The sequence below is a fragment of the Heloderma suspectum genome, chromosome 3 (genome assembly GCF_057233095.1).
Source record: "Heloderma suspectum isolate Gila_16-S chromosome 3, 16-S_ref, whole genome shotgun sequence".
In the NCBI taxonomy this organism is placed as follows: domain Eukaryota; kingdom Metazoa; phylum Chordata; class Lepidosauria; order Squamata; family Helodermatidae; genus Heloderma; species Heloderma suspectum.
In genome coordinates, this window is record NC_139460.1 from 21045328 (window position 1) to 21058456 (window position 13129).

Sequence of the window (13129 nt, forward strand, 5' to 3'; positions counted from 1 at the left end):
GGATGATGGGCCCAGATTTGTAAATGATGAGAGTAAAATTCAGTCCATTTGACACACAAAGTTTGGACATTTTTGTAAATTTGTAACTTGTGCTATATGTGTCACTGGAATGAATGCAGGTCCATGAGCCAGGTTCTTAACAGAGCACACTGTGGATTTGGGTGAGCCCTTCTGAAATAACGTGGGAAGAACCTCAGTTTATTTACTTATTTTTAAAATCTCTATCTTACTATGATGGTTTGTGTTAATTTGTTGTTGTTGTTGCAGAGCACTTTGGCTGTGGATTCTTGTGCAGTCCTACATAACATATTATATATACAGTCAGTACACTTTTGTGCTACTGCAAATAGGCTTCTTGCTCTCATGGGTGTTTTTACTATTAATATTTGTTTTATTTTTATTTTAGGTAGTGAAGTAGAAAAGGCACCCCAGCCTCAATCAAAGTTAGGTCTTAAAAAATTGCTAAACAAGATCAGGAACCAAAAAGACCACTGGACATCAAGATGTGAGCCAGAGACTCCAAGTGAAATTGGGACTATTGAGTCAGGAACAATTTCTAGTAGAGAGAGAAGATTATGTGAATCAGAACCTGAAAATGATCCACAGTGTGGTCCAGTTTCTGAAGCCAAGGGTATGTTTTGTTTGCCTTTCTGCATTCAGGACTTGAAACCTAAGCATAATGATGAACTGTGAAACTAATTTGTTAGTCCAAGGGGGCATAATAATTGTATTTTCAAGCAAAAGTTTCCCACGTGGCATCACAAACTGCTGTTGAGATAGTTTTTTCTCCAAAAATGTTTTGTGCAATGAAGAGTGGGGAACTGTTCAAAGAAGAAGTTAAACAATCCACCAGGTTTAGCCCCCTTGTGTGACCCTAAGCAGTTCTTTGGATCTTGACCAGTATATAATCTGGACAACATGTTTCATGTAGTGCTAGTACCATAAGAGAGAGTGGGTAACAGAGCAGCCATTAGTGGGACATGAGGAGGAGGTCCATCACGGAGCCATCATGGCATCTGGAGCCCTGCCAGCTCCAGGATGTGATGTGGGGTGGGGGGAGATTGCCTGATTTTCTTTTGGCAGCTCCCTCAAAAAAAACACCCTCTCATTGAAATCCAGTGGATTCAAAGCCGTCCCAGCCCTGCCTTCAGAACACTCCATTTCAGGGCCCTACCGCTGGCTACTGGTGTGAAGAACACTGCCAGTAGTAGATTGAAACCTGTAGACCTTTCCCCAGGCATAACTGCAGCTGTTGGGGTGGACAGCCCTCCCCCCTTGCCAGTGGAGCGCCTCTGCTGACAGATGAGCACCTCCACACCATCCTACCCCCCTCCAGATAGTGAACCTGGGGCCTAGGATTTTATATTTAATTTGCTAGCAAAAGAGTTGAGGGTGATCTACGTGGCATTTTTGATGAACTGTTGGAGTTTTATTTGATCACAAAACATAATTCTTTAGTGAGCTTTACTTTATCCTCCTAATTTCTAAATCAGTAAGAAAAGACTTACAATTTTTCTACTGCAGCCAGTCTTCTCACTTAAAACAAGTGCCTTGATGAATGGCTGCCCAGCTAGCCATGCTGAATGTGGGAAACGGAAAACATTACCTGTTTAACATTTACTGTCATAATTGCTTATAGTTCGAGATATCTTCAAGTTACGCATTTGGTTTGTAAATTACTGTAGAGCTCCCATTTGTTTATTTATTTATTCATTTCATTTCTATACCTCCCAAAAGCCAAAGCTGTCTGGGCAGTTCACAAAAATTAAAACCAAAAAGTGCACCGTAAAACAATATAAAATATAAAAACATTAAAATATTAAAATATTAAAACCACAATATAACAATACAACCAGAATAAAACCAGAATAAAACCTAGCAGCATTGCAAAGATTTAAAATATGGATTTAAAACAGCAAAGCTAAAAGTCTAGAAAGCTAAAATGCTAAAATGCCTGGGAAAATAAAAAGGTCTTCACCTGGCGCCGAAAGGAATACAATGTAGGTGCCAGGCGAACCTTACTAGGGAGTTCATTCCACAGCTGGGGTGCCAAAGCAGAAAAGGCCCTCCTCCTAGTAGCCACCCGCCTCACTTCCTTTGGCAGGGGCTCACGGAGAAGGGCCACTGAGGATGATTTTAAGGTCCAGGCAGGCACATATGGGAGGAGGCGATCCCTCAGATAACCTGGCCCCAAGCCATTAAAGGCTTTAAATGTTAATACCAGCGCTTTGAATCAGGCCCAGAAATGGACTGGCAGCCAGTGCAGCTGGAAAAATACTGGCATAATATGAGCTCATTGGCCAGTTCTGTTAACAATCTTGCTCCCCTATTTTGGACCAGCTGAAGTTTCTGGACCATTTTCAAAGGCAGCGCCACATATAATGCATTGCAGTAATCCAGACGAGAAGTTATCAGAGCATGGATCACTGTAGCTAGGCTATCTCTGTCCAGTAAGGGTGTAGTTGGTATACCAGGCTAAGCTGATAAAAACTGTTCCGTGCCACTGAGTTCACCTGTGCCTCAAGTGACAATTCTGGGTCCAAAAACACCCCCAAACTACGAATCTGATCCTTTAGGGGGAGCGCAACCCCCTCCAGAACAGGTTGAATATCACCTAGCTGGGCAGACGAACCACCCACTAGCAGTACCTCCATCTTGTCTGGATTGAGTTTCAGTTTATTTATCCAGTCCATTACCGTGCCCAGACACTGATTCAGAACAGCCACTGCATCACCTGGGTTTGATGAGAAAGAGAGGTAAAGCTGGGTGTCATCTGCATATTGATGGCACCTCAGCCCACACCTCCGGATAACCTCCCTCAGCGGTTTCATGTGTTAGACAGCATGGGGGATAAAATAGAGCCCTGTGGAACCCCATGGCATAATTGCCATGGCACAGAGCAATAATCTCCCAGCACCATCTTCTGGAATCAGCCATCCAAGTAGGAGCAGAACCACTGCAGTGCAGTGCCTCCAACTCCCAACCCAGACAACCTATCCAGAAGGATACCACGGTCGATAGTATCAAAAGCCGCTGAAAGGTCCTGGAGAATTAACAGGGTTGTACTCCTCCTGTCCCTCTCCTGGCAAAGGTTATCCCACAGGGCGACCAAGGCAGTTTCCGTTCCAAAACCAGGCCTGACGATTGAAATGGATCTAGATTATCCATTTCATTCAAGAGTGCCTGGAGCTGTCCTGCAACCACTTGCTCAAGCACCTTGCCCAGGAAGGGCATATTGGCCACTGGCCTATAATTGTTAATGTCCTCCGGGGGCAGGTTAGGCTTTTTCAGGAGTGGTCTGTTTGAGATGTGAGTTATTAGATTATGCTAAGTTTATTTGTGAAGTTTAAGCTGTTGTCTTATTAGCTGTTTGCTTCTTAAGATTATCCAGGCATTCTTGTCTTCTCCTCTGATTTACTTCTTTGAGGGTAGTTCCTTATGAAATGTACTTAGCCATGGGAGGGTAGGAAATCTTTGTGATGAAATCTTACCCAGTTAAACATTAATTATTACATTTTTTATTACACATATCCTGTTATATCCTAAGGGCTCTGGAAAGCATATCTGGGAGTTATCCTGTTTTTTTCCTCACAACAATTCCAAGAAATAGTGACTGGTCCAAGGCTACCTAGTGAATCCCTGGCTGAGCAAGGATTTGAACCAAGGCTTTCCAAGTCAACCACAGTGGCTCTTAGCAAGAATTTGATGTTGTCCAAATCCCAGAGTGTGATTACTCTTAACTATGGTTAGTTGAAACAAGCCAGCATCATAAACTGTGGTTTGAAGTTGGCTTGTTCCAACTAACCATAGTTAAGATTAACCAAAGTTTATTTCAGTTCCAGACTCCTCCTCACAGATTCACTGGAGCAGAGAATGTGTGAGCCTAAGACTCACTGTGACTTGTTCTCCTAATGTTAAGCTATGATTTAGTATTAAATTTGAAAAAGTCTCCTGAGAAATTAAGTGGAGTTCCTGTAGAATGTTCATATGTGCATCTAGCAAGGTATTGTAGGGAGAGATAAGGAGAAGCGATGGTGATTCCTCTCAAAGGTTGTTAAGCGTCGATATGATAGGCTGCCTTTAGGAAGATCCATAGACAGAATTCAGGTTCAAGGTGCCACATTCTCCATTATTAAGTCCTTCAAATCTTCCTTTTCTGTCAGTATTCCAAATGTTTACTTGTCTTTTGAGTATCCTGTTTAAGTTATTCAGATTCTGTCTATTTGTAATCTACATATACACACATGTTTTTTAGAGCTTCCAGAAATATTGGACCAAAGTGTTGTTGCTGGAAATGTAGTTCTCAGTCATCCACAAGAACAAGGAACTAAAATGAGAAAAGAAGCAGAAAGACAAAACCAGGTACAGCTATTTTAAAATCTATATTAGAGAGTAAGTTTTATTAACATCTTTGTAACATGTATTGCCTTTTTAACATTATCTTTGAAACATTTAACATAAACTTAAAATGGTCACCATTTATACTTAAATGATCACAATTTTTTAGTTCTGCTTGAGTTGCAGGAAAGACTGTCTCAACTGAATATTTTCCGCTATAGGATAGTACTTCTCATTTAGTAATATGGAAATAGTTAATTAAACTGGACATTTAAGTCATTAGTATCTAACTTCTCAGAAACACTGGAAAATGAATGTTGGAAAATTAAAGCACAGTTAACCTTCAGTTAAGGCTGAGGGTCAGGATAATTAAAAAAAACCCAGAAGGACATTTGAAAACAAGCTTTTAACTCTGCTCTGCAAGATGAGGGGCTAGAGGAATGGGAACCTCTACAAAATTGATAGGTTTCTCTCTCTAACCGTCATGAGTAACTGTTAATGTGAGCTTGCATTTGCACAGTTTGAAAGTCATGACAATTGCAAAGCCAGGAAAGTACAGAAGTCAAGCTTAAATATCCAACGTAGCTTTAATTTAACTTGCAGGTTTCTCTACTCTTCTTGAAATTTTATCAATAAGCCATAGTAAAAATGGCAGTAACTACTTCAGTGCAATACTGTGTTTAATTAAAATTCATTCTCTTTTGCAACACCTACAGTACAAAGCTTTACTGTAAACTTTGGGTCTTCCGCATGTTTGTACAGTTGCAGGGTTTGTTAGTGAACATTTCACTGTTTATATGAAGGTCCTGATGACAATTGCCAGGTTTACCTGTTTCTCATGCAGTCCCATGTCAAACCTTGCAGTAAATGCTCCTCTCATCTATTCAGATTAATACTTGTAAAAAAAAAAAAGTTGCTCTGTCCAGAAATTTATATAATGGGAGGTTTACCATGTACTTTTTGAGACAACGGATTCCTCCTTTCATTAATACAGGGAATTCTTATTCCTTTGACTAGATGGAGTGGCTAGAGCACCAAAAGCAACAGCAGTTGGCATTGCTTCAGCAAATTGAAGAGCAGAAAATACAGCTGGAGGTTGATCTTCTGAAGGCTCAAATACAGCATCAGGAGCAGGAAGTTAAGAGAGAGCAAGAGAAGAAAGATCAAGAATCCCAAACAGAACATATGAATGGTGCAGTCCCTATTGTACACCACCTTCAGGGAGTAGAACAAAAGGTAAAATGGAAAACTTGCTATGAAAATAGGGTTGGCTCTCCATGCTGAATGGAATTGATTTATACAATGAATTGTACTTGAACCTCTCTGGCATAATTGAAACAAAATATGGAAATTGGCAATAATTATGATTCAGTCAGAGATGCTTCCTTATTTAATTGCAAAGAAGCAACGTACCCATGTATGTGCTGTTGCACAAAATTAAACCATTTTGTATCATAATTCACAAAAAGAATCATTATAGAAGTGGGACCTGCAATAAAATGTTGCATTGTGGAGTACTCCTGTTCAGAGTTCCAGCTATGCCCTTCTGCAGGATACTTGATTCCACCCCACCCTCAGTTTTTTCTCCCAGTTATATTTTTTTTGCACGGAATAGATTTTATGACCTGAGTCTCTAGTTGTAACTGTTGTGCTACTAATTGTGGAATCACAGAGAGCCCAGATAGTACTATAGGAACAAATTATGTATGTTTGTATATTTACTTTATCTGGAATCTTCAGATGGAACATTTTTGCATGCACAAGATATATTTTTGCCAGATTTTTGTCGAAACTAAATAGTCAGAATATAAGCTTCCTTTTAAAAAATGAAAGCTGTAATTCTTCACATTCAAAGGCCATGCATTAGAGAGCATATTCCCTATTCAAATCCATGCAGATCTTAGACCTTCCCTGGATACAACTTCAATTTGTAAAAAGAAAACATTGCACTGTCAGAATGTAAAGATGACAAAGACCAATCTCAGAAGCCACTGCAAACATAGCACAGTCCTTACATGGAAAGCATTCCCATATAGGAAATATGCTGTCTACATGTAGATCGTTATCCACAGGGGAGTACTTTCCATATAGCACAGTGTCTCTTTAAATCAGCTCTTAGAAAATGTTGGAGAAATTACAGGACTTGCTAGAAGAGAGCAAGGAAAGCAGTGGGGGAGCTAGATTTGGAAAATGTCAAGCTCAGGTACATTGTATCAGCCTATAGGAAGCTCTGGAGGATCACCCTTCTCCCCTTGCCCCCAGCAACAAACACTGATATATTGTGACTGTTGCTGGCTTTGAAACAGAAAAATAATGTGCTCCACAAGGAAGCAAAGAATTGCTTTTTGCATAGCCTTTGATACTTCATTTAATTTCTCTTCAGTCTGAAACTCCCATAGGAACACAGGCGCCCAGCAGTTCTAAAGAGGATGTCCATATACAGATGATTCGTGACTATCAGCAGCGTCTTCTAATGCAAAACAGGTATTTTTCTCTATGAGAATTGGGATTCTGGGATAGCCTATCTGATACTGTTTGAGCAAATGGAATGTTGTTCTGCTCCTGGAAAATGTTATCTGCCCAGTTAATAAATATATATATATGTGTGTATGTATTGTTTTAGGATGCACAGAGAGTCAGTTGAAGAAGCCAGAAAAAATTTACATGAGTATCAAAACAAGCTGAAACAAAGATACCAATCAGTTTCTGCAGCATTATTAGATCCTGCTGACAGACATGCATACCTACATTCTATTCCTGAACCTTCATTACGATTACAAGGATTTGATATGTTGCAGAGACTTAATCTAATAGCAAATCAGCCATCTAAGAATGCTCCAGCTGAGTATTTCAAAGTGCCATCAGAGCAGAAAACCAAAGAGCAAAGGCTTGATGTCGGCAGTTGGGGACAAGCTGAGCCTGTGTGTACCGAGGTGAATCAAAGGCCTTTTCAGTTGACACAGAATTCTTGTTCACACCAAGAGAAAGAAAAACTGAATGCAATGGGGACACCTGCAACACCATCATTGGATGTTCACAGCATTCCAGGCTTACCAGTGTTCAAGTCAAGGGATACTTCTGTTACAACTCAACCAGTGGCGCACCCACAGAATGTCTGGTTCCCTTTCCCTGCAGACAGTTCTCCTGAGTCTTCAGAAACACTCTGGTCTGAGAAATTGGTGCCTCGTGCACCTGTAGCAGAAAAGAGTCTTCCTCCAACATCTTTAAAGCACCAACATATACCCACTGAGAGTAGGGTAAGAATATCAGATCAAACCTCCCTCCCTCCTTTGCAGCCTGTCACTTCTTTGCCTTCCTCAGTAGCAAGTGAGGCTAGGAGGACCCAGGAATCCTTAGCATTAAAAAATGGAAGTGGATCCTTGTCTGGTTTTTCTGATATAGTGGAATTAAGGGATAGAATGGTGGCTTCCTCTAAGAGTATCCAAGCTCAGCAAGAGCACTTAAAAGAACTGCAGCAGCAGCTAGATGAGCAACGGGAAGCGCTTCTTTCTCGGCAGAGGACACAAGAGGACTTGCTCATGCGAAAACATGCTCAGTTGAAACAACAAATGGAACAGCAGCAAGAGGCGTTAAAAGAGTTTCTTAAACGGGTATGCTTTTAAGTGCACTACTAAGAGGCATTCTGGTTCCTTTTCAGTTTAATTCAGAATGAGAACTCCAAGTTTCTTTTCTCAATTGTTAATGGCGATTAAGAACTCCACTTTGCTTCTGTAGTATGTTCTCAGGATTGCTTAACTGAAAAGTTCAGAAGTCATGCACTTTCCTTGCCACCAGTTCAGTCAATTCTTGTGAGGAGATGAAAAATTTCTAAAATTGTGAAGCTTAAGGTGGGCAAGGTGTTTTTCTCCAGGTTTTCAGGAAAAATGACATTTTGGGAAAAGTTAAAATTTATCCAGTTATTATCACACCTAAACATTACTACTTTAAGAGTATGAAATGTTAATGCATAATTTAGCACATAAAATTATATTAGTTTTGCTGTATTGATTAAATTTTAAAGTTATAAATGCCTTTATTTTATTCAAAGAATAATTACTAATATATCCATTGTTAGAGTGGATCTGGAATCTGGACCTCAACATACTCAAATATACCTTAGTTTTCGCTAGTTGGGAAAACAGGAATAATAAAAGTTGAAAATATAAACAGTTAACATTGTAGAAAACAAAAGGATTATGTTGTTATTTAGCCTTAAACATTTTATGTAGTCTTCAGCAATATCATGCAAAAAAACAGTTCATTTTTGAGGGAAAACTGAGAAACATAACATCCTTCTATTGAAATTAAGGGGGAGCAATGAATTTGGATATTCAGTTAAACTTTATAACAGCATCAGATTCTTGAATCATCAGCATCAGCAGGGCTGCAGTCCTATGCAAACTTGGGAGTAAGCTCTGTTGAACTTAGTGGGACCTGATTCTGTGTAATCATGTTGGATCAGGCTATAAGAGTAGAATAAATTAGCTATTCTGAACTTTGTTTTGTTTTATATCCTGCTCCATTTCTGTAATTAATATAGTGTTGAAAATATTAGTGTAACATTAATTTCTCTAATCAGAAACAATGTCTGAAAAATCCATACTTCTGATCTTTTACTTTGAGCTTCGTGAACTTCAGAAAATGGAAGGCTTACATGTGTTGAAACAAACTTCTCAACTGTTTTGCATGTTTTCTTTGTGTCTGTTTAATTTTGTATTAATTTATTTCACTTGATACAGAAGTTGGATGAGGGATGGAAATGAGAACCCAGAGTAGTCAGCAGTTGTGTTTGCACAAAGACAGTGGTTGTGTTTCTGCTGCTCCGCTTACACCACTGACATTGCGCTAGCGTAAGCAACCTTTAGCACAACACCAATAGTATATGCAGGTGTGACAGGTTTCCCCAGAAAACCCATCACACCAGCATTATGCTGTTAGTGTTGCGCTAAGGGTTGTTTATGCTAGCGCAGCATCAGTGACATAAGGAGAGCAACAAAATTGGATACTGCCCATCCTTTATATTTTGGAAACCCCTTGTCCAAAACTTGTCATCAGTAAAAGGCTTTCCCTTCTGCCTAGGAGTTCTACGGCCATACAAGGCAGATAGTACCCTTGAGCTAAATATAAGGTAGTTCTTGTTCTATGTAGGCTGCAATCCTGTGCACATTTACCTGGGAATAATTCCCATTAAGCACAGCAGAACGTACTTCTAAGCAAACAATAATAGGATTATGCTGTCAATCATCTCTTCTCTTGGATATATGTGACAACTTGCAGTGGGGAAAAAGTGCTTATGTTGGCAACTCTTCATTCCACTTTATAGGCAGGACAGTCCAGCCCATGCAGAGAGACGTCACAGGCACAAGAGACTACCAGCTTCAATCTGTTGGCCTCACTTTCTGAAGAAGCAAAAGACAGCAGCCAAGAAGAGGTTCACATTGGTGATATGAACAGCCATGCTGAAAATAAAGTTTTGTTTCAAAACGTCAGTTCAGCTGAGCAGATTGGTATGGGCCTTTTGTAACGTCATGAATGTTGGCCTGCTTTCTTCTTGTGTGAGTTTTTTTTTCTTCCCTTCAGAATGACTCATTGAACAAAAAGGTAGTAGCAATACTTGGAATTTATGTAGCTCCTCAGAGTGCTTGGAGTACTTCACATACATTGGCCTAGCTCCAAAGAAACCAGAACTAGTTCTGCATGTCCAAGTGGGGTGGGTGTTTTTGTTCTTGTTTTTTCTCAAACAGCAATCCCACCCACCAACTGCATTGTTGTTCAGTCGTGTCCGACTCTTTGTGACCCCATGGACCATAGCACGCCAGGCCTTCCTGTCCTGCGCTCTGTCCCGGAGTGTGCTCAAGTTCATATTCATTGCATTGGTGATGCTATCTAGCCATCTCATCCTCTGCCGTCCCCTCCTCCTTTTGCCTTCAGTCTTTCCCAGCATCAGGGTCTTTTCCAGGGAGTTTTCTCTTCGCATTAGGTGGCCAAAATATTTGAGCTTCAGCTTCAGTATCTGCCCTTCCAATGAGCACTCAGGGTTGATTTCCTTTAGGATGGACTGATTTGACCTCCTTGCAGTCCAGGGGACTCGTAAGAGTCTTCTCCAGCACCACAGTTCGAAAGCATCAATTCTTCGGCGCTCAGCCTTCCTTATAGTCCAGCTCTCACAGCCATACGTTACTACTGGGAAAACCATAGCTTTGATTAGACGGACCTTTGTCGGCAAGGTGATGTCTCTGCTTCTTACTATGCTGTCTAGGTTGGCCATAGCTTTCCTCCCAAGGAGCAAGCGTCTTTTAATTTCATGGCTACAGTCACCGTCTGCGGTGATCTTGGAGCCCAAGAAAGTAAAATCTGTCACTGCTTCCATTTCTTCCCCTTCTATATGCCAGGAAGTAATGGGGCCAGATGCCATGATCTTCGTTTTTTTAATGTTGAGTTTCAAACCAGCTTTTGCACTCTCCTCTTTCACCCTCAACAAGAGGCTCTTGAGATCCTCTTTGCTTTCTGCCATTAGGGTGGTATCGTCTGCATATCGGAGGTTGCTGATAATTCTCCCGACAATCTTAATTCCAACCTCTGATTCATCCAACCCGGCATTTCTCATGATGTACTCAGCATATAAGTTAAATAAGTAGGGTGACAATATGCCGCCTTGTCATACTCCTTTCCCAATTTTGAACCAATCGGTTGTTCCATGTCTGGTTCTGACTGTGGCTTCTTGACCCTCGTACAGGTTTCTCAGGAGACAGGTAAGGTGGTCTGGTACTCCCATCACTTTCAGAATTTGCCACAGTTTGTTGTGATCCACACAATCAAAGGCTTTAGTGTAGTCAATGAAGCAGAAATAGACGTTTTTCTGGAATTCCCTTGCTTTCTCCATGATGCAGCGAATGTTGGCGATTTGATCTCTAGTTCCTCTGCCTCTTCTAAACCCAGCTTGTACTTCCGGTAGTTCTCGGTTCACATACAGCTGAAGCCTAGCTTGTAGGATTTTGAGCATCACCTTGCTGGCATGTGAAATGAGCGCAATTGTGCGGTAGTTTGAACACTCTTTGGTGTTGCCCTTCTTTGGCATTGGAATGTAAACTGACCTTTTCCAGTCTTGTGGCCATTGTTGAGTGTTCCAAATTTGTTGGCATATTGAATGCAGTACTTTAACAGCATCATCTTTTAGGATTTTAAATAGCTCAGCTGGAATACTGTCATCTCCGCTAGCTTTGTTGTTACTAATGCTTCCTAAGGCCCACTTGACTTCACTTTCTAGGATGTCCGGCTCAAGTTCAGTGACCGCACTATCATGGCTATCAGGGACATTCAGATCTTTCCTGTATAGTTCTTCCGTGTATTCTTTCCACCTCTTCTTAATCTCATCTGCTTCTGTTAGGTCCCTGCCTTCTTTGTCCTTTATCATGCCCGTCTTTGCACAAAACGTTCCCTTGAGATCTCCAATTTTCTTGAAGAGATCTCTATTCTTTCCCATTCTGTTGTTTTCCTCGATTTCTTTGCATTGTTCATTTAAGGAGGCCTTCTTGTCTCTCCTTGCTATTCTCTGGAACTCTGCATTCAGTTGGATATATCTTCCCCTTTCTCCCTTGCTTTTTGCTTCCCTTCTTTCCTCAGCTACTTGTAAAGCCTCATCAGACAGCCACTTGGCTTTCTTGCACTTCTTTTTCTTTGGGATGGATTTCATTGCTGCCTCCTGAACAATGTTACGGACCTCCGTCCATAGTTCCTCAGGCACTCTGTCTATCAGGTCTAATCCCTGAAATCTATTCCTCACCTCCACTGTGTATTCATAAGGGATATGATTTAGGTCATACCCCTTCATGGATCACTGCCTTGTGGCGAAGGGGCTTGCGTAACTCAGTGAAGCCATAAGCTATGCCGTGCAGGGCCACCCAAGACGGACAGGTCATGGCAGAGAGTTCTGACAAAATGTGGTCCACTGGAGAAGGAAATGGCAACCCACTCCAGTATTCTTGCCAAGAAAACCCCATGGAACGTAACCAACTGCATAGCAAGCTGCTTTTGAAACAGAAAGAGCTTCCAAGTTTGCAATGTGGCACAGGGCTCTGATGTTCAAAGGATAAAAAAAGAAAATTCCACTGGGCATGCCTGAAATAGCTTTTTGGATTCTGGTCATTATCACATTAACCCTTACAACCTTGTAAGATGGGTCGGTATTGTTATCCTCCTCATGCAGAGAAAATGGCTTACCTAAGGCCACTTAGTCAACACAGGTGAGATTTTACCTGGGGATCTCTTAGTCCATAGCTCAGTCTCTTTGCTTTTTTGCCACACCAGTTCCTGGTGGCCTGAGATTATGCTTACTTTACAGAGCCATTTCAAAACACTTGGGGAAGAGAACAGAAATGGAGACTTTCAAAACCACCTTTGGCAAAAGTAAAGCTAGGACTTGATTTGGAACAGCATGAACTTAGTGTTATACCCGAGCTTGACACGCCAAGGAGTGGCAGACATTCCACTACAGGTAAACTGTAAAAGTGTAGTGTTAATCAGAAGCTCTTGCCTCCTGTATCTTTTTGTTGTATTGTGCAGTCCCCTTTCTGTTTCTTAATTGTGTTACAAGGTCCCAAATCTTCATACCTTTCCTAGTCCTGTTAGAAGCAATTTATTTATTGATTTGATTTATTAGCCACCCATCTGGCCAGCTACCCGGCCACTCTAGGCAGCGTACAATACTAATAGCAAATTTACATAATCAACTGAACAAAAAAACAAAACACTGCTGTAAAAAACCCCAACCCAACACAAATGCCTGCCTGGA

The 13129-nt window shown here is 41.0% G+C and overlaps 1 protein-coding gene across 10 annotated transcripts in view; it reads left to right on the plus strand.

Moving 5' to 3' along the window:
• Positions 1-13129, plus strand: part of CEP295 (centrosomal protein 295) — a 56916-nt gene that overhangs the window by 25759 nt on the left and 18028 nt on the right. For all 10 annotated transcript variants that reach the window (XR_014788954.1, XR_014788955.1, XM_084842567.1 and 7 more), the window contains exons 10-16: positions 407-631; positions 4256-4362; positions 5356-5574; positions 6722-6822; positions 6962-7949; positions 9662-9845; positions 12680-12832. Coding sequence is in view for 8 of the 10 variants with exons in the window: in XM_084842567.1 (XP_084698693.1) it covers positions 407-631; positions 4256-4362; positions 5356-5574; positions 6722-6822; positions 6962-7949; positions 9662-9845; positions 12680-12832 (1977 nt within the window). In the remaining 2 variants the exon portion in view is untranslated. The remainder of the gene's footprint in view (positions 1-406; positions 632-4255; positions 4363-5355; positions 5575-6721; positions 6823-6961; positions 7950-9661; positions 9846-12679; positions 12833-13129) is intronic.